The sequence below is a fragment of the Astyanax mexicanus genome, chromosome 23 (assembly GCF_023375975.1).
Source record: "Astyanax mexicanus isolate ESR-SI-001 chromosome 23, AstMex3_surface, whole genome shotgun sequence".
Classification (NCBI taxonomy): Eukaryota; Metazoa; Chordata; class Actinopteri; order Characiformes; family Acestrorhamphidae; genus Astyanax; species Astyanax mexicanus.
In genome coordinates this window covers 8,467,096-8,486,365 of record NC_064430.1, presented here as the reverse complement: position 1 = coordinate 8,486,365, position 19,270 = coordinate 8,467,096, and the positions used below count along the sequence as shown (strand labels likewise).

Below are 19,270 nucleotides of genomic sequence, written 5' to 3'. Positions count from 1 at the left end.
AATTTTAGTCAGTGGCTGAAGGTGGCATCTAATTCCTCCGCGTCTTATTCAATCACCTTAAAAAGTCGTAGTACTAACGTGGCGCCAGTAGGTGGCAGTATTTATCCGACTCAAAAAAGGACATTTATTTAATATTCCATGCTCTTCACTGTTTATTAAATCTAGTTTCATAAAACAGTGTCAAATTCAGTAAACTGTTTGACAATCTTTAGTAAAGGCAGCTGGAAATACGCAGAAGAGGATTTTTCCTCATTCAAATCTTTAAAAAAAGCTATTTGAAGTCATCAAATATTCTAATTAAAAATTACAGGTTTTAATTTTTTCAATAAATTGTGCGAATTAGTCCTTTAAACATTCAAACCTTAGGAAAGTTGTTTGAATCAGTTTTGTAAATATAAAAAAAGCTAAAATCAGTCTGTTAAATGATTTAAATGTTTTGGAAAAGAAGTTTAAATCAGTTATCAAATTTTATTTATTTTTTTAATATTAATTTTATATATATACTATTACAAAGCATTATACACTTTGGATGCTGTTATTATCAGAAGAATCTACTTATTACAGTGATTCTACTTTAGTTATTATTTATATAAATTGTAAAAGTCTGATTATTAGTTTTATATTATAATTTATTAGTCTTTACTTTAGTATTAACATTTCCCTTTATGCTGTGCTCTTAAAATTGACTTCCAGGTTTGTGGGTTTCCCATGAACATATTGGTAGGTGAACATTTAGGGGTGCGAGTGTTTTTGGCTACCTTTATATTTATCGTGGCCGTTAAAAAGCCTTCTAAGTGTTCTAATGAAAATGTACTTCCTTTTCCCAATTTATTTTTTTTAATTGATTCCTCTTAGTTTTAATTTCAGAGAAAATAATGATCCTTTACTTGATTCTCTAATCTTGCATTTCCGCATCTTGTACCAAGAGCAGGTTGGATTAGATCATTCATCATATTGGGGGGAAAGAATCTAAAAATCAGATCAGATCAACAAAAAAAAAACTTGTCATTTCTTTGCTACCCCTTAATTTGAGATTTGAGAATATGAAGAATCAAGTAAAGAATTCTTTAATTTCTTGAATCTTTCATTTTTACATCTTATAATTTAACCTGGTTTTGTTACATCACCTGATTAGTGGAGAGAATCTGAACAGTCAAGTAAAGATTTATTTCAATATTTTTCCTTTATGGTCTTGATTAGTAAATTCACATCTAATTTTAGAGTAGATTCAATAGAGCTGTTAATAAGTCCATTGTTGAGTTTGTACATGATGGCCCTGCCTATGAGTTAGTACCCAATAGTTTCTGCCAAGCAGTAAAAGAAATTGCAAAGCTGAAATGAAACTCACTTCCATTATGGATACAAAGCAATCCATTTTTATTAAATATGAATGAACTTGTTAGGAAATGACACTTTGAGTATTGAGTACACATTCACGCTCCAGCTGTAAGTGGAAATTCAGCACCTTGACGTTTTTTCCCTCTCCTTTTCTTTTTAAATCTTGAATTGCTTTCATAGTTCATGTTCAAGAATGGCACTTTAGTGATTCCTTGGCTGGCTGGCTAATGCATAAAGCACGTACAAAGTTATCAGTCCTTAACCTCCTACTTGCTATGTACTCAAAGCACCACTGGTGCAAATATTTACAGGCTATGTGCATTTTTATTTGTCTGTTTTTGCTGTTTTATTTGAAACTCAAACAAGACAAGTGAAATGAAATTAAATGAAAATTCTGCCTCCTTTTTCTTTAAACAAGGCCAGTCCAGCAGTGATCAGAGTCTGGGAGCAGCACAAGAGGGCACAACTGACCTGAGGCCAGTGGAAATTCCCCCCCAGCTCCTCAAACTGCTGACTCTACAGGAACTCCAATAGAACAGGTCTGACTATCAAAATATGGAGGGGCAAATAGCATTCAAACTGGAAGTGCTGACCACAGGTCAGCTTCAAGAACTTAAACAGTAATAAATGAAGAACTGAACAGTCCACAGTCTTTAGAACAGAATGCTGCTGGTGCAGAAGAGGAAATCCGACTGCGCCACGTAGCCACAGGATCTCTTTATACCTTCAGGTACTAAGGTATGTATATCCGAGCCACATGCTTTGTAGTCTTGCAGTCTCCAGCAAAGAAAAGTGGTCAACAGACAAAACGAGGAAAAACAGAGAAACTGAAACAGTTCATAACTGCATTATAAACTAAAACAACACATATTTACACATAGATAAGAGTATAGAAAACTACTGTACCAGAACTTTTGAAAAGATAAATACAAGAATATTTAAACTTTCTTAAAAACAAAACAAAAAAACAAACTATATAAGCTATGAAAGCTCAAAAGTCGCCTTTTTTAACAGTGCTATTTTCCAGCTCTTTCAAAAGTCCACATGAGATGAGATGTGCTGGATTTTTTTTTTTCCAGAGGAGCATAAATTCTGTCTTGACTCCCCTTCTGCATGTGTCTTCTCTTATGGGAGTAGCTGGCCCTTAAACCTGTGAACACAGAATATGATTAAATTACAAAGTGCATTTAATATGAAAAATTTTATTCCTTTTAGATCAGATAATCAGATAATGTTTTAGACATTGACTGGTACTGTATACAAAGCTAATGAATGGTATTGTTGTAAATGCAGGTGATTTGCGTTTCTGACTGAAGCAGTTTGAGTAGGTGAGAGCGGAAGCAGGACTTACGGCAGCAGTGGTTACAGCAAGCGCTCACACTATAGTAGATGGGCCTATAACCTGAGCGCCTTTCTGTGGGGAGAAGGAGATGGGGAGGGGTTAATATTACAGGGTTAGGGGTTTTAGTTTTAATGCTTTATGATACTGCAATGTGGTAATTAGATGTATATGAGATTGTTATTTATGCTACAGGACAGTAAAAGGACTTGTGATATTGGCGTGAAAATGAAATGTGTGAACTTTTAAGTATGACCCCCCATACATAAAGTCTCAAAAACTCCAAACCAAACACAGATGGTTCAGATGGTTCAATAACAGACATTATTCAACAGTATTCCATAGCAAGCTCTCACACCATATGTGGAAAAACTTGCATCCAACAGAATTCAATGGGAAAAAATGCATTTAATCTTTTAAAAAGCATGAAAAATCCAGAGTTGGCCAATATGCTGTGTTTTATATTAAAATGTCAAATTTGAGAACATAGATCAAACTAATGGATAAACACCGTTCTACTAAAAACAGGAGAAGCACAGTTCTTTCCATTGTCTTCAGTTGGATCGGGAAGGGTTGGACCATGTGCCAATGTCTTAAAAGGTGTTCCTGACAAATGCGCTCAAACACACAGATACTGACCGCTGAAATGTACTGGCTGTTGAAGCGTGGTTTGTGGTCGGAGGGAGAGGCGGAGGCGATGGAGGAGTAGCAGGAGGCGTCGCAGGGAGAGCTGGGCTCCTCAGATAGAGCTTCAGGGAGGTGACTGGAGACACAGCCGCTGTCTGAGCCACTGGAGCCGCTGCCTGACAGACAGTGTGAAGAAGATCCTGAACTCTCTGTAGCTAAACACACAGAAATATGGCACTGTTTATTTACACATCTGTTTAATCTGACTATAAATCAGTTTCATTTTTTTTTTTTAACAGTACTTGCTATGATCTGTTCCTGTACATACTCATAGATGGCTGGCTGCTGGTCTCGTGCTCCAGCTCATCCTCTTCAATGCAGGGGCTGATGAGGGGTCTCTCTCCTGGTAGCAATGTCTGGCTGCTGTATACATGCAGATTCAGGGGCCCCAGCAGCGTGGAAGAGGAGGGCCCGCCAGCCACCGGAGGACCGCTAACAGGAGTATTAACCGGAGCTCTTTTAAATGGATTTGAGTGGTCAAACAAGGAGACGGCAATGGAAGCTCTCGTTCTGGCTCCTGCAGGAACAGAAGACGTGTGTGATCATAAGAATGGCTTGATGTGGTTAGAAGCATAAGCTCAGTGGTCTCGTTAAAGTTAGTTACAGGGCAGCATTTCAAGGAACAGGCCATGTCTGACACTGACATTGTTTCAGCTCTGAGAACTCAACAGATGTGCACAAGCATTTGTAGCTGGCAACCGACCCTGATTTGGCAAAAGTCATGGGATAGGAGCTAGTGTATTGTTTAGGACCTATTCTAGCCTGGCGAGGTGCACTAACTCAACTTTGCATTAATTCCACAGGTGGATAGAAGACATCTGAAGGTTGCTGCGCCAAGCCATCTAATCAGCCACACACATTTCTGTTTTATTTGAAGGCGCAGGATCTTTTGTGCAGATCCTGCACAAACAAGAAGTGTGAAGGGCTTCAAATTGTCATTAAGCAGTGAAACGTAGCAGGTACTGGTTAAAGATGTGTTAAGACAGACCAGTAAACTAACGTCTGTTTGTACAGGCAATTCTAGCCAGATGCCACAAGGCACAATCATGAAGCACCTGTAAAAAGCCACTGCTCTGTGAAACTTTGGGTAATGATGTCTCTTATAGCTTATTCCTGCTACACAAAAGACACTATGGATCAAGACATGTTAAATCCCCACACAATTTTAGAAATGGAACATCTCATCTATCTGCCACCCTTCACCAGGGTTGGCTATCAACTTGCCATGAGCATGCTGGCCAGGCTTCAGCTTCACTCACAAGATAACACCTCACAACTTACTCATGTGTAAGTATTCCTAAGCCACCTACTGAGGAAACAGCACTTTATAATTTATTCACATACTGCCATCCAGTGACTTTTGGCATTTTTATTTTGATTTGTGATTTAGGTTGTTTGGTTAGTGCATGACATACCTCTGCCCTTCATGATGTAATCAATGGCCCGGTCATTTATAGCAGCATCACTGGGTTTGATGTCCAGAAAGGGCTTATTACCGACTCCCATAGACACCATTTCCTGCATACGGATCTCTGCACACACACACAAACATATATATTGAATACATTATCACAAATACATAAACTTGGACAGCAGTGGTGAACTAGAAATGTATCAGATCACCATTGAGAAATCAGTAATTGAATAAAATATTCAGTGCTAAGCCAGAGTGTGAACTCGAGATGCTTTCAAAGGCCTAATGATTTGGGTTTTCATCACACTCTGAGATCCCACGTCCAACAGCAGTAAGATAATACAGGTGTGATTCAAATGAGGAGTGTTTTTAAAAGCCCGTTCCTGCAGCCCTGAGGCGACTACAGCTACAAATGCAGAATTAATGATTACCAAACATTCTGCTGAGGTGCTGGGAAACAGGAGACCCCTCAAACAGACTCGCTCTCTAGTTCTCTCCCCTTTATCCATTGTTTTCATGTGATGACCTGACACAAAGCCTCAAAACACACTACACCAGCTCAGCACTCGCAGAAAGAGACACACACACACCTTTGTTGCGTGTGGCCTGTTGCCACAGTATGCGGGCGATGTCAGAGGTCCAGGAGTGTTTGATGTCAGCCGTAGCAGCCTGAAGGATGTAGGCCTGATTCTTTGATGTCCTCCTTCGGAACCAGACCTCAAAGCGCAGAGCGTTTTCCCCTGACGTCTCCGTCATCCCCACATCAGCAGTCTACAGTAGTGAGAGAGAGAGAGAGAGAGAGATATTAATGAAGTATTAAGAGAACAAGTCGTTGTGAGTCTGTGAAACCAAATCAATTCAATTTAGTTTTCTACTGGATTCTGGAAGTATTGAACGCCTTTATTATTTTACTTTTGTTGTCTTTGGAGCCAAAAAAACAGATGGCGAGTTACTACCAGCTGCAGCCAGGGTCTCCAGGTCCAGCAAAGAATCCTGTCAAAAGTCTGTCTAAAACCCTCAGACTTTCACAACACAGTACATTTTCACTTTGAACGCTTTGCAAATAAGGCTTTTTGGCGACCACTTAAGATATAAAAGTAGACCAAAAATCTGCACCTCTGATTTTCCAATTGGACAATTTCCAATGTCCAATTTGGCAGGAAAAATTTAGCTGTCAAGCTGCAGTAAAACATGCATTGGATCAGATTAGTCGACTCATAAAAAAGTCATTAGTTGCAGCCCTATAGTGAAAGTACTTTTGCCAGGTGAATTACCTGTTATTTAAATTCTGTTGATTTATCCTTAAGGCGGACAAATGTTTGGAGTGCTGTTACCTAGTAATACTGGTACTCACAGGATGTCTCTCAGCCAATCACATTGCAAGACTGTGGTATACCACTTAAATAATACTTCTGTAATCAAAAACACATAACTGAGATCATGATAATTCAAGCTGTATACACGCAATTTACCTTGAAGGAGTGTTTGTATATGTACACGTCCAGGCCTCCTTCAATCCGCTTAGGTTTACTAAACAGTACCAGGTCCTCAAACAGGAACACGTGTCTCTGGCACTTTTTCCTCCCGTACCAGATGGTAAACTCATCCTGCCGAACCAGCTGTCCTTGTTCTTTTAGATTTACCTGAGACATCGGAAAGAATAGCAAACATAGGCAACTTCAGTACGGTGTTAATATGTCATGCATATTGAATTTATAATGAACATCATTTTTACAGTCTCCAAAATCTAACAAACAGGTGTGACTCACATCACAATCACGGATGGCGTCCATGGCGAGCAGGTCATTTCCGTGGCGAAGCTGGAACTTGACCATCTCAGCAGCAGCACGCAGGTAGGACAGCTCCTGCTCCTGGGCCTCAGTCACCTCCTTAATAAGGTCTTTTAGGAGCAGGGCATATTTACTCATCCGCTGGATGGGCTTTAGCAGGTATGAGGCAAGGTCCATCTTATCCTCTAGCTCTAGCTGCTTATTCTGAGAAGGGGGAAAAAAGAGACAGAGAGAGAGAGGTTGAGATAAGCATAGGACACTCAAGCACAAACATGATGGAACATTTGTCTTGCTAATGTTTGTGCAGGGCTTTATTAACTTACCCGAAAGAAGCTGTTGCCATGGCTGGCTAGCAGTGCATCTGACTTGGGCTTATTCTTGCTGTAAAGAGCGTACATTCCAAACTGGTCTTGCTGCAAATTAAGAAAAAAATATATTAATAAATACATTTAAAAAATAGCATGCTTGAGTTTTAGCTAACTGAGATTTCTTACTGTCTAAGTTACCACAAATCCACAAAGCAGTTCACCAACCCAATCCAGCATTTCAAACCCTGAGGAGCAACCTGTCACTTTATATTGGACAGATGTTGTTGAATGGAGTGGAACAGTGGACCAGGCATTTATTTTCAGTTTTATTTGGAAGCTGTTTTCCAGTGATATGGTGCAAAATGCTTTATAATGTGTTTTACGTTCATTTGACACGCGCTGAGCTGCTCTCGCTGTGCCAGGAATGTGTCGGGTAATTTTAGACCCTGAGATGAGGGCTCTGCTGTAGGTCCAGAGGGTTTCCTCACTGGCCTTTATTAAACACTGATCCTCGCTCCCTCAAACACTGTGCGCATACTAAACCTTCCTGGATCACAATCCTCAGAGAGAATCAGCGCTATGAGGCGACCACAAATATGATGGACAGAATAAAGGGAGAGGCTGCAGTAGAGCTGCACTCACTCAGCAGCTCTGTACCTGTTTCATGTGGCTTACTTTGATTTCCACTTAGAGTTTAAAACGTAAAGAGACGTAGGGATTTCTGAATGTATTTTTACAGTTGTTCTCTCTTATGGGTTTGGTAAAATATACATGTAATATTCTTATGAAAGTACTTAAGAGTAAGATTGATTTTCAGTGGAGAGGCTCATATTAATGTGTTAATGTAGTCAAATAATTTGCTTAGCTTGGGGATACTGGGTGGTGCAGTCTAAAGATCTTGGCATACATCTTGTAGAAACTGCATTTGCAAGCAAAATTACATAACACTACGTGACTAAGCATGTGATTTGGTTGCTTGTTTAGTGCTAAAGAGGAAAAACATGCCACATTGTGTATGGAACTGACCCATGGTGTCACAGTGCCACCTACAGTACTGGAGAGCTCAAATGCATGGCTAAAACCAGGGGCGTCGCCTGGCCTGGGCTTCTAGGGCTTTAGCCCTGAATAATTTTCCAGCAGCCCCGAATCATTTTACTCAGATCAGCTGTATTATTAATGAGGAGACAGGCTGTGTGTGAATCAAAAATCTCTTAACGCTAATCACGGAGCCAGTTCAAGGATAGAGTTCCGCCTTTCAAGAGAAACAGCCAATCAGCTTGCTGGTTTTGCGAAGCTCGGTGGGCTAGTAGGAAAGTTAAAAGTTGTTCTTACATGCCGCAGGAAGCAGTGGCTGACGCGTAGTGGGTGGTTACAGCAACTCTCCAGCTCCTTGAGGAAATACTGACTGTGGAAGTCCACCAGCTTCTCCAGGTTACCGAAGATGACGCTACGTTTTCCCCGCAGGTCCTGGGGCAGGTCGAGCCGTTCCATCTCAGGGAAGTAGTGATCGATGATGTAGCGCAGAGAGCGCACATACTCGCGCTCCGTCGTCACCATCTCATCCACAATGTGCCGCAGTTTACTGAAAAAGAAACATTGACAATTCTGGTTAACCAGAAATAAAAGATACCATATGCTGCTTTCAAGCTCTTGACCAGCTGGATTTTTTTTTTAGCAGGGTTTACAATAAGGGTACATTTATTAACAGTTCTTACAACCGATTGTCTCAACTTATTATTTAACACCTGTTAAGACAGTATCAATTATTGTGATTTTTTTAAACTAATGTCTACATTTATTACTGTTTACAAAATCCTTAAGCACTAACATTTATAATGTTTATAATTGTCCTAAATAGTGTCAATAAGTAGTTAAGAAATTCCTTAACTATCAATCAATGTTTATTACTGTTGTAAGTTTTGTTATTTGGGTCCCTTGTTGTAAAATGTTAGAGAAAATTGTGTAAATCAATTGCAATTTAGCTTCTAAAGCTTACGAATGTTTTCCAAGGTAGTTTTCAGACTCTACTAGCATAGCAAAGCATTAGCACTACATTTAGTCTGAAAGAGTGACTAGCTGTGAGCATCTCCTTCACAGTGTAGGAGTGGCTGGAGCTTAGGGCTTTAGCTTGTCAGTATGGTATGAGCTACAAAACAGTACAAACACCTGTAAGCACTGCTGCATGGGTGGATCTCCTGTAAGCCAGGGATATGATTCATAACTATAAAAATCCAGACTGGAATTACTAGAATTGGGTGGTAATCCAAACATACTTAAGAACCGTGTGTGTTTAATTATAGGCAGTATGGGCACGTCTCCAAATACAAGTGTCCAGGCCCTTCAATACAACAGAAATAGAAATCTCATTGAACGACAACAAGCAGTTGAAGGAAAGCGGGATGAAGAACTGCATTTTCAAACTAACAATGTTTATTCATTCTCTGCAAATCCAAACCTTTATAATAAAAACAGATACTTGCTGATGTATTTGTTATACACTGGAAATGGACCAAGTGATGCTGACCACTCTACTACAGTCGGCCAACACTGGCTGTGCTACTTTAACACCCGTTGATTTAAGCCATTTTTTTAAGTAATAGATCTATTGATTTATTTAACCTGTTAATTAAAAAAAAGAGTTTCAAGCTGTGACCATACTATGTAAGGAATATTTAAGCTAAATAAATGAGAAAGCAAATTTCTTAGTAGATACCTTTTATTGTATTGTTTGTATTAAATTGGTTGAAAGCCAAAACATAAGTCAAATAAATGTTTGTCAACATGTTTTGTAAAATTATACTGGGGTGTGTAGTAAGTTATAAGCTCCCAGCTGACCACATACACACACACACTTATAGAATTTTTTTTCAGTGTAACATAATGTGAAATGTGTTTCCTTTTTTTGCCCCTGGTCAACTAAGAGGCAATGTGCAATTATTTGTAAATACAATCTTAAGAGTTTTAGATTTTTTATTATTTATATTATATATAATGTACTGTTAATTGCATCTGTTTTTTTTGTAAAGAGTGCCTTTCTATCCTTTTTGCTGCTGTAATACTGTGAATTTACCCATTCTGTAGCAAATAAAGAATTATCTTATCTTACCATATTTGTAATATCTGATATCGGCATTGGCCTGAATTCTCACATCAGTGCATCCCTAATTGTTTTTTATAGACTACATTAAACTAAAATAAAAAAATAGTAGCACTCTAAACAGTATTATATAAGGGATGTTCTATTTTAAGTGTCTAAAAAATAAATAATAATACGTTAAACAGGAGTCCTGCCGAGGACTTCATCTGTAGCCTTATTTACTCCTTTATGGCCTCTCCCTCCTCCCTCCCCAGTGCTAATAAATGGCTGAAATGGCCTGGCCTAATTTTTGTAGTGTGTAAAGCAGCGGAAGACAAACGCTGCACTTCAAAGTCCTTCCACACTGCTCTCATCTGGGAGAGCCATCAGGGGCTGTGTTTTTTCTCAGGGGGGTTAAGAGGGGGCAGGGGGCCCTCTCTGCAAAACACATCACCGCCCTATAGAGGAGAAGGATTATGGGGCAAAGACTGACACACATATACTGCACCGCAGGACTCCTGCATGGCCTATAGTTCCTCACATCCACATGAGGCACTTGCACACATGCCTAGTGTCTGCAAACAGCTGCTCAGCATGAGGCAGTGTGTGTGTTTAGCCAGGACAGAGGGGGTAATGTGTGTGTGTTTTGTCAAGGTGACAGTAGGTGAAGTGTGTTTGTGTGGATGAAGGAAAGACTCAGTAAAATATCTTCAGCTTGGCTGTGTGTGTTGGCTGTGGTGTCTTCCTCACTGAACATGCACTGTTTCCTTAGGCACTGGGTTGCTGAAACAGTCCAGAGGAGCTTTATTAAAGGTGTGTGAGGGAGGATAAGAGTAGAGAGAGAGAATGAGAAAATGTGCATGTGTGCCAGGCTATTCTTCAGCCTAGAAAAACACTGAGCCAGCGCCTACCTTTCGGGCATGAATGCATGTGTGTGTGTTAAAGTAAGTGTTCGTGATTTAGACCAGAGGTTCTAAATTTATCCTGTGTGGAGCTTCAGCCAGTCCACACTGTACTCCATCCATTCTGGCTCCAAACATGTCTGAGTAGGTTAATCAAGGACTGCAGGATGTGTTGAGGCTGATTAATACCTAATACTTTGTACTGTGTGAATCTGGCAGTGGTTCTTTATGTTGTGCCAAAATTTCATGATTAATGGACCAATAGTAAGCTAGCAGAATCAGATATTTCCAGAATCTGAATATTTGCATGCATGCTGGCCTTAAGGAATCAGGCCTCTTTTTCCAACACAGGACCAAATGGTAACTAAAGCCATGCTGTACTGTTCTGTGCTGGTGTGGCCCTTGTTAGACTGGTTACAGTTTCTTTTTGCTTTATTAGTGTTGTAGTAGTGTTGCTAAATCTGGACCAGAAAGTGCACCATGTTCATAAAAATTATGAGATTAAGGACAGTTGCTAGTTTTAGATATATCTGGTCTCACATTCCCACTCTGACTGCAGGGCTGGGCGATATTAAAAAGAAACAAAATCGATGTATTTTTTAAACAAATCAGCAATTCTGAGTAGAGCACAGTTTAGAATTTTAGTTCCTACAAAACTTCATTTTTTGATTTATAAACAGACAGCATCAATTACTCTCTGGCTACAAATCAGGCTAAACCTGATTTGCGTGTGTTCCATGCTGAACAGTCTCTGTGTATGGGAAAAAGTCCCAGAAACGGTAAACCTTCGTTTTCAGAACCATTCGCACTGCAGTGGAATATAGGCCTGGAAATACTAAACACAAATTCAGAGGAGCAGGGGATCCATAAAAACATATCTGAGACAAAATGAACCCCACAAAAACAACAATACAATGGTGATAATTTAACTCTTACCTGCCCTTGGCCCGTGGTTCTGGAACAGGGCTCCCACTACGGTGTGTATCCACTGATGCCCAGCCGTGTGCCGGGGTCAGCCGCGGGCTGTACGGCCGATCTGCCACCTCTGTGCTGCTGACCTCCAGGCCTTTGATAAAGACGCCAGTGTTTCCTCTGCGGGCCGGTTCACTTAGTGTTCGTTGGCACGTCCCATACCGTGACCCCACCTCGCTACCTGCAGCATCAAAGCTCTGAGTCTTCCGCAGAACTCTCTGATTCGTTTCCGCCAGAGAGGAGAGACTGGGGCTGTAAGAGCAGGAGGAGGAGGAGGTCTGAGGAGACTCCTCCGAAGAGACGCTGCGGGTTAGCCGGTGAGATTTAAGGAAGTTTTTGTGTGGAATTCGATGTTCTAGGTGATAGGGACTTCCTGTTGGGGTCCTGAATGAGTCTTTTGTGTCCGGGCGGTTGCCAATCGGACTGCAGGGAGTGGACGAGGAGGAAGAGGAGGAGGTGCTGGAAGACTGGAAGGAGAGTCTTTCACGAGCCCAGCTACCACTAAAGGCCTTCCTACAGGAGAAGGACAAGCTGCTGCTGCGCTCCTGGGGCTTGGCACAGCCTTCCGAGTGCCGCCGGGGTGTGCCACTCACTGACCTGGTTTCACTCTGGTCGCTTGAAAGGGTGCGGCGAGCGCGCAGGGCTGCTTCCAGCTTCTTCTCAAACATCTGTTTGGTCTCCTGGCATTTAGACCAGGCGAACTTCCATTGCTTAAGACCCTGCTCACTCTTCAGCTCCCCGGCCAGGTCCTTCATCTCCTGGAAGCGTGTATCCGGTATAGGCGGGTGCTGGCTGCGGTAACTCTCCAGGCAGGCGATCACACCCTGACATTTCTTAGGCATGCTGCAGTCCTCCATTGTGACACAAGCCAAATGCCTCATACCTTCCAGAGCCCACTCGTATGCCTTGGAGAAAGACAGAGAGAAACATAAACTGTTATCGACCTTTTTTAAAAAAAGAAGTGAATGCGTTTTTGACAAGGTAGAACGTCTCCAATTTGTGCTTAACTCAGGGTTCTTGCTCCATTTTAAAAGTCAAATTTAATGCTTTTTAGGTCCTTTTGCAGACCTCAATAAATATAATTTAAGGCACAAAAATGTAGTCAGAATTTCTTAAGTAGAAAGTAAAGGATTGGTTTGAAAATTTAAATTTATTGTTTCTTATTTGTTATCAATTTTCTTTCGTTCCATATGTGATGCAGAACATGTTACTATGTTCACTCGCTCACCGCTAATGTTAGCTAGATCTAGGGCTGGGGCGACGCGTCGACATAATCGACGTCATCGATTACAAAAATACATCGATTTGCATAACGTGCGTCGGCGCGTCGTAAACATGGCGGCGCCTGTGGAGAGCATTAGAGGTTAGATCGGGCCCAAAAATTCCAACTGGCTGTTTTCGGGCTGTTTTAATGAGCGAAATGTGATCAGAATTATGTTAATTAACACGGTAACATAGAACTATTATTTAATTAAAATGATTTTTAAGAACAGCTAAACACAGTTCTGCAAGTCAAACGCGGAGGAGTTCACGTGCGAGAGACACAGAGAGAGAGAGAGAGAGAGAGAGAGAGAGAGAGAGAGACACAGAGAGAGAGAGAGAGAGAGAGAGAGAGAGATTGTTCTGACTTGTTCTGGTGAGAGCTACTCACAGGTGAAGGTTCTCTTTGATCTCGTGCTCATATTCTAGTCCCATTCATAATTCTGCAGCTCCCTCAGTGTTTTCTGTCGTATTTTGCGGCTAGCGCGAGCGCTTACAACTGACACCGCGGACCGCGAGGTGCCGCCGCGTTTGTGCCGAATCCGACTCTCTGCTGAATCTGACTCCCGCTTCGCGGACAGAATCGGCACAACACCCCCGCTGTAGAACTGCGGTAGTGAAAACAGCGCTTATAAATAAATTAGTTTAGTTTCACTTTCAGTTTTCGTTATTTTTTTTTTTAATAAAAATATAATTAAAAAACAGACGCCTACATCTCGGACTATTTTCTGGAGCCCGGGTCGGATTTACGGGCGGGCCTCGGGTCATGTCGGGTTCGGGCAGAGAATCTAAGCTCTAGAGAGCTTGGACTCCGGAGAGCAATCTCCAGCTACAAAAAAACGCCAGCGGGCATCTAAAGTTTGGGAGCATTTCACGCAAAAGGGCAACGATGTGGTCCTCTGCCATACGTGCAAAAGGAGCACTTGAAGCGCAAACATCCAGGAGCACTATGTCAACAGGGTCACACAGTAAGTTACCGTTTACATCAGGGTCTCCGCGGGTGTCCTTAAAAAGACTTAAGGCTGTCTACCAAAGGTTTTAAACCTGCCACAGGCAGAAATTATACATTTTTGGTTTATATTTGTGCATGGCATTTCGCAGTTTCCAGAAACAGTAGCATTATTCATAAGTTCAGGTGTTTAGCTAAGCTAGCTGCCTTAAGTTATTTTAGCTAGCGCCGTCGGCGCTGCGGTGTCACACCGTTTTCTGTCACCGTCGGAATTTTGTGACCAGTGCTCACGGTTATGAGCGTTCATTGGCAAAACGGAAGCTTTCTATACCTACACCTTACCCTCAGCCCTAAACTGAACCGTTTTGGCCAGTCGGGGTAAACATTAGAAACGAACACGTTTCGAATCGGCCAGTGCACCGGTCTGCTGAGAACTACTTGCCAGTGGTCACAAAATCTAGCGGTCACAGAAAGCAGTGCAACACACGGTTGTGGTGTATGGGAGCTTATCCATTTTTAGCGTTAAAGATCTAAACAACGTGCTGTACATCTAAGTGATTATAAGTGTGGGGTTTGGTTTAGTAGGCTTGTGTTGTTGTTGTTGTTGTTATATATAAATATAGTAATTTATCGTTTGCTTTAAAACGTAAAATAATTATTTAAATATGTTTCTCAATGAATAGATTAGTCGACTAATCGAAAAAAATAATCGTTAGAATAATCGTTTAAAAAATAATCGTTAGGGACAGCCCTAGCTAGATCCACGCTAACCTTAGTTATCTCCCTAGTAACGTTAGCTAGCTTGCAGCTTATGTTAGCTAGCTCTCCACTAACCTTAGTTCTCTCCCCAGTAACTCGCCGCTAATGTTAGTATGTTTTTAAGGACCTGCGGGAATACTGTAACTCAAGCTTAACTCATCTCGAAATAAATAAACAAGTTTCTTTTCAGAATGAACTATGGGAGAAGGCTGGTTAAATCCACAGCAGACTGTGGCCGAGTGTCTCAGATAGATATTTGGCCTTTCTCTCCACCCAATCATTTAGTGCAATACTGAAATAGCCTATCAAGTAAGCACAGAAATTAATAATTTATAAGTATAGCACTGTTCACCAACTGCAGTACATTTAATATGTTGTACAACCTTGCTATTTTGCATCATATAAAGAAATCATTTCTGGTCTCAAACTCTGAACAATGGTGTTGGTAAAAAGAGAAGATTCATAAGTATAAAAATAATAATTTATAGTAAAATTAATCAACTCTGCTTTTATAATCCCTTACTAGTTTCAGAGCATTTCCAGTAAAGTGTGCGCGAAAAAACAGCCTGGAACCCAAACTGTGTGTGGCACAGTGCCATCGCCTGAGGCAGGGATGATCTCCAAGAGAGATGAGAAGAAAGCACAACAGCATGTTAGTGGAAAGACAAGTGGAAAAGAGAGTCTGAAAGGCAATTCTTTTTTCCCTGCTAAAGCAGTCTCTATGTGAGTTGTGTCTGTGGAAATGTGTGTGAAGCTGGGAAAGAAGACAGAGAATGAGAAAGAAAGACCATGTGAGAGAGAAGCTCACACATCTTTGATGTGAAATAAAGAGGTATTTATGGAGGAGCTGGGAGGTCTATGCAGTAAGGCTTTAACACATCAGCAGCAGGAGAGTAAATGGGTTTAGCACTGTGAAACAGGCCTGTGCAGTTAAGACACAACTTCTCTTAATCACTATACCACCAATGCACATCCCCCAGTCCCTCACACTCGCTTATTCTCCTATAGCCTCACTACCTCACTCTCTCAAGCTCCGATTCACAGGCTCTGTCTCTCCTAAAGCCTGGCTCACTGTCTGTCCCACTATAAACTCCCACAACACAGTGCTGGTTGTGTTAGAGAGGATTAAGACCGATCAAACACTCACTCATGGCCCTTTGACACGACAAAGCTCTGACAGATTCCTAAAGGAGGAGACAAAACCCTTCAGCTCCCTTTACTCTCTTCCCCTGCAGGGTTTTTTTTTCTGGTGGCTGGTTGACATGGTGTGGCTCTCCAGACATTCTTGCTTCTCTTAATCCATGTGTCAAAGCAGGCCTACCATGTTTTCCCTCCAGAAGGTACCTTTTCAGAAGACATTCGTCCATCACCCTGAGCTGACATATGGAATCTCACACATTCCAGGTATCTCTCTTAAAGGTGCTAGATGTTCTCTCTCGCTTCCAGGATTCTGCCAATTCTTTACCCTCCTCTTCTCTTCTGTCTTGTCTCATTTTTAAGTGGGAATCCAAGACTGACCAGGTAATATACCCATGTGGTCCAAGTGGGTCCCACATATGGATGTTGTTGATGAGACCAGAATAAGTTTATACATGGCCCCCATCTGGGTCTTTTCTATGGCATTGTTCCTATTGAAGCCATTCAGCCACTTTGCATTTGCACATCTGTTTCAGCAATGGGTGCAATGTATACACAAACACTGACACAACTTGTCAAGTCCTTGAAGAGCAGTAATGCAAATATAATATGGCACTCTGGAGCAGTTAATGCATTAAGATAAACCTATAGGCACCATAGCTTCTACCAGGTGTAGGGTAGAGTGGGTATAAATGTAGGAACTGTGTTCTCTGGATAAACTGGGCGATGACCACACTAATGTGTGTAGAAACAGTTACTCCAACAAAAGCAGGATAAACTCTTAAGACCATTAAAAAAAGGTAACAGCGTCCCATACTTTTGTCCATATAGTGTATGCAAATAAGGTTTGTCCTTTACTGGCTCTGTATTCTGCCTCTTATTACCTCCATGTGAATGGGTATAGTTAATCAGCTATATACACACACACAAACAAACACACACACACACCACAAAAACAATACATTTAACACTGATTGTTTTTGCAGCTTGGTTTCCACATGTGGATAATATAGATTGGACAGCAAGTACATCAAACTGTTTTGTTCTCCAAAAAGCCTTGGATAATTTAGGGACCTTTTTAAAACAGAGAGAGAGAGAGAGAGAAAGTGTGTGTGTGTGTGTGTGTGGCCTGGGTGACACTGTAGAGCCACATACCAGTGTTTTGAGCTCCTCAGCACCCAGATACTAAAGTCACCCAGCAGAGCAGAGGTCAGTTCAGACTAACAATACACACTGCAATTGGGTGACACAATGAGAGAAAAGAGAGAAATAAAGCAAGAGAGAGAAAAGAGAGCGAAAGAGAATGGAAATAATTGATGACTGTAATTTAAACACATGAAGGTATTTCTTTTAGAAAAAAAAAAACATACTTGGTACCTCACTGTTGTGTATAAATGCACACAGATTTAGGCATTTCACATCAGTGTTACATTAAACACAAAGACACAAAGGAAGTGGTCTGAACATAGAGCCATAAGGAACTCCGTTTTCCATCAGAGTTTGCAATGACAAAGCCACCACAAGGCTTTATAGAGGCAAAGAGGTCACAGTCCCGAGGCAAACTATCTTTCACAGCTTCCCTTGATCTAACACATCTCATTTCTCCATTAGGGAACTCAAACCATGCACTTTATATCAATGCGGCAATTCACGCTCTCTGTGATCGCCTATTTGATGGTTGTAATGCTGTGGATGGGTTGACGATGACATCATGTTAGAGAGAGCGTAAGGTCCTTTGAAGTGTGAATGGTGTGTGTGCTAGCCGTGTGTGTGTGTAAGTGTGTGGCAGGAGTGTTTGATTGGTGAGAGAGAGCTGAATTAGAAAGCCTGGAGGAGGCACCTCTAAAGGCCTCACTATTCAAACCTGCACAAAAGACTGAGAGAGGGGGAGAGAAAGAGGGAGAGAGAGACAGACAGAGCAAGAGAGTAAGAGAGAGGGGCTTCAAGCTTTTGTATGGATGCACAGATGAAGCTCCTGCCGCGTTAGGGGGTCGAGAGGACGTTTTAACACTTGAAAGAAATCTTCTTTATTATTTCCTTAAAAATAAAAGAAAAGGCGGAAAAGGAGGAAAAGCGGGGAGAGGACTTTCGGACAACTGCCAATCCCTGATCTCATGCTTAAGTCATGCCAAGAATGTGTTTTTCTCAATGTGTGTGTGGATGTGTGTGTGGTATGTATGTCTTTTCAAGACATTATGTGGGCAATGTATAAACACACCACTCTAACTAAAGGTTTGGAATTCCTCCAGGAGGTACAAACACTCAGTGCCTTGACTGTCTGGGAAAGCCTGTCCAGTTGGCCTGAAGATCTGTGTGCTGCACTGTTCCTGAAGCTCCATCAGGACCTAGATGACTAGCACAGGGTACTAAAGCTTGCCTGCAGATCCAGCAGGAGATCACCGTTCATTACTTTCCATCTAAACATCATTAAACTCAGCTTAATTACCTTTCCGCCTTCTAGCTGGACTGAAGGGAATGAGATGATAAGATGGCAAAAGAGTCCTAGATTGAGTCCTCTTGATATTAAATGATGTTTGTGATGTATAAATAGTAAGCAAGCAACTTATGTTGCTTCAATGTGTGGAATGAAATATGAGAAACTTATTTTATTGCTCAATTTATGACAAAATATCATTTTGTAGTTTTGACACAAAAAAAGCACTAATTATTCCTCTTTGGGTCAGTCAATTGGCTTTCAAGGGTATAAAACATTGAAGAGAAAATAGGATAAATGTCTAGCATTAGCCTTTAGCATAATATGGTTTGCCTCCCCAGCTTTCACTTCATTACATTCTGTGATTGGGATGCCCTTCTGTCACAGGCACAGGAAAAGCTGCAATCACAGTGAGTCAAGACTGTTACATAACAGTTAAAATTGGCCCTGTTTTGGTTTTGGTTATGCTGAATGTAGGAACCTACTATTTCGGCAAAGACAAAAATGTGAACATTTTTGGAAAAAACAACATTGTTTAAGGTTTGCGATATGTGACTTCCGTGTAGCGAAATCTCATTATTCCGATATGGTAAAGGCAGTGGCAACTGGTCGCTAAATTTCAAAGGTTTATGAATGACACCTGGACTTCATTCCTTCAGATTCTAAGAGGTTAACAACAGCATGTCAGACACCATCTGGCATCTGAGTGCAGACTAAAGGAATGCTAATAAAATGAATGCAGTGAATCTGTGCTGATAAACAGACATGATGACCAGGGCCAGCACCTGTATGATAAGTAGCGTCTGATGGATTTGACTCATTCAAGCTGATTTTCTGTGATCACGAACTTAATAGTTAACATAAACAGCAGAGACGATTCATGGCCAGTCTGTCAATCTGAGTTA

The 19,270-nt window shown here is 41.2% G+C and overlaps 1 protein-coding gene across 3 annotated transcripts in view; it reads right to left on the bottom strand.

Moving 5' to 3' along the window:
* Positions 1–1,353: 1,353 nt before the first annotated feature.
* plekhg4 (pleckstrin homology domain containing, family G (with RhoGef domain) member 4) overlaps positions 1,354–19,270 on the bottom strand; it is a 96,810-nt gene continuing 78,893 nt past the window's right edge. The window contains exons 14-24 of one of the 3 annotated variants that reach the window (XM_015605228.3): positions 11,791–12,731; positions 8,209–8,458; positions 6,892–6,981; positions 6,548–6,772; positions 6,251–6,421; positions 5,369–5,549; positions 4,780–4,896; positions 3,633–3,881; positions 3,317–3,480; positions 2,690–2,752; positions 1,354–2,488 (exon numbers count right to left, since the gene is read on the bottom strand). In XM_015605228.3, the coding sequence (XP_015460714.3) occupies positions 2,714–2,752; positions 3,317–3,480; positions 3,633–3,881; positions 4,780–4,896; positions 5,369–5,549; positions 6,251–6,421; positions 6,548–6,772; positions 6,892–6,981; positions 8,209–8,458; positions 11,791–12,731 (2,427 nt within the window). In that variant the 3' untranslated portion in view covers positions 1,354–2,488; positions 2,690–2,713. Of the gene's footprint in view, positions 2,489–2,689; positions 2,753–3,316; positions 3,520–3,632; positions 3,882–4,779; positions 4,897–5,368; positions 5,550–6,250; positions 6,422–6,547; positions 6,773–6,891; positions 6,982–8,208; positions 8,459–11,790; positions 12,732–19,270 lie in introns of all 3 variants that reach the window. The other 2 variants (XM_007246895.4, XM_007246896.4) reach the window with 2 other exon arrangements.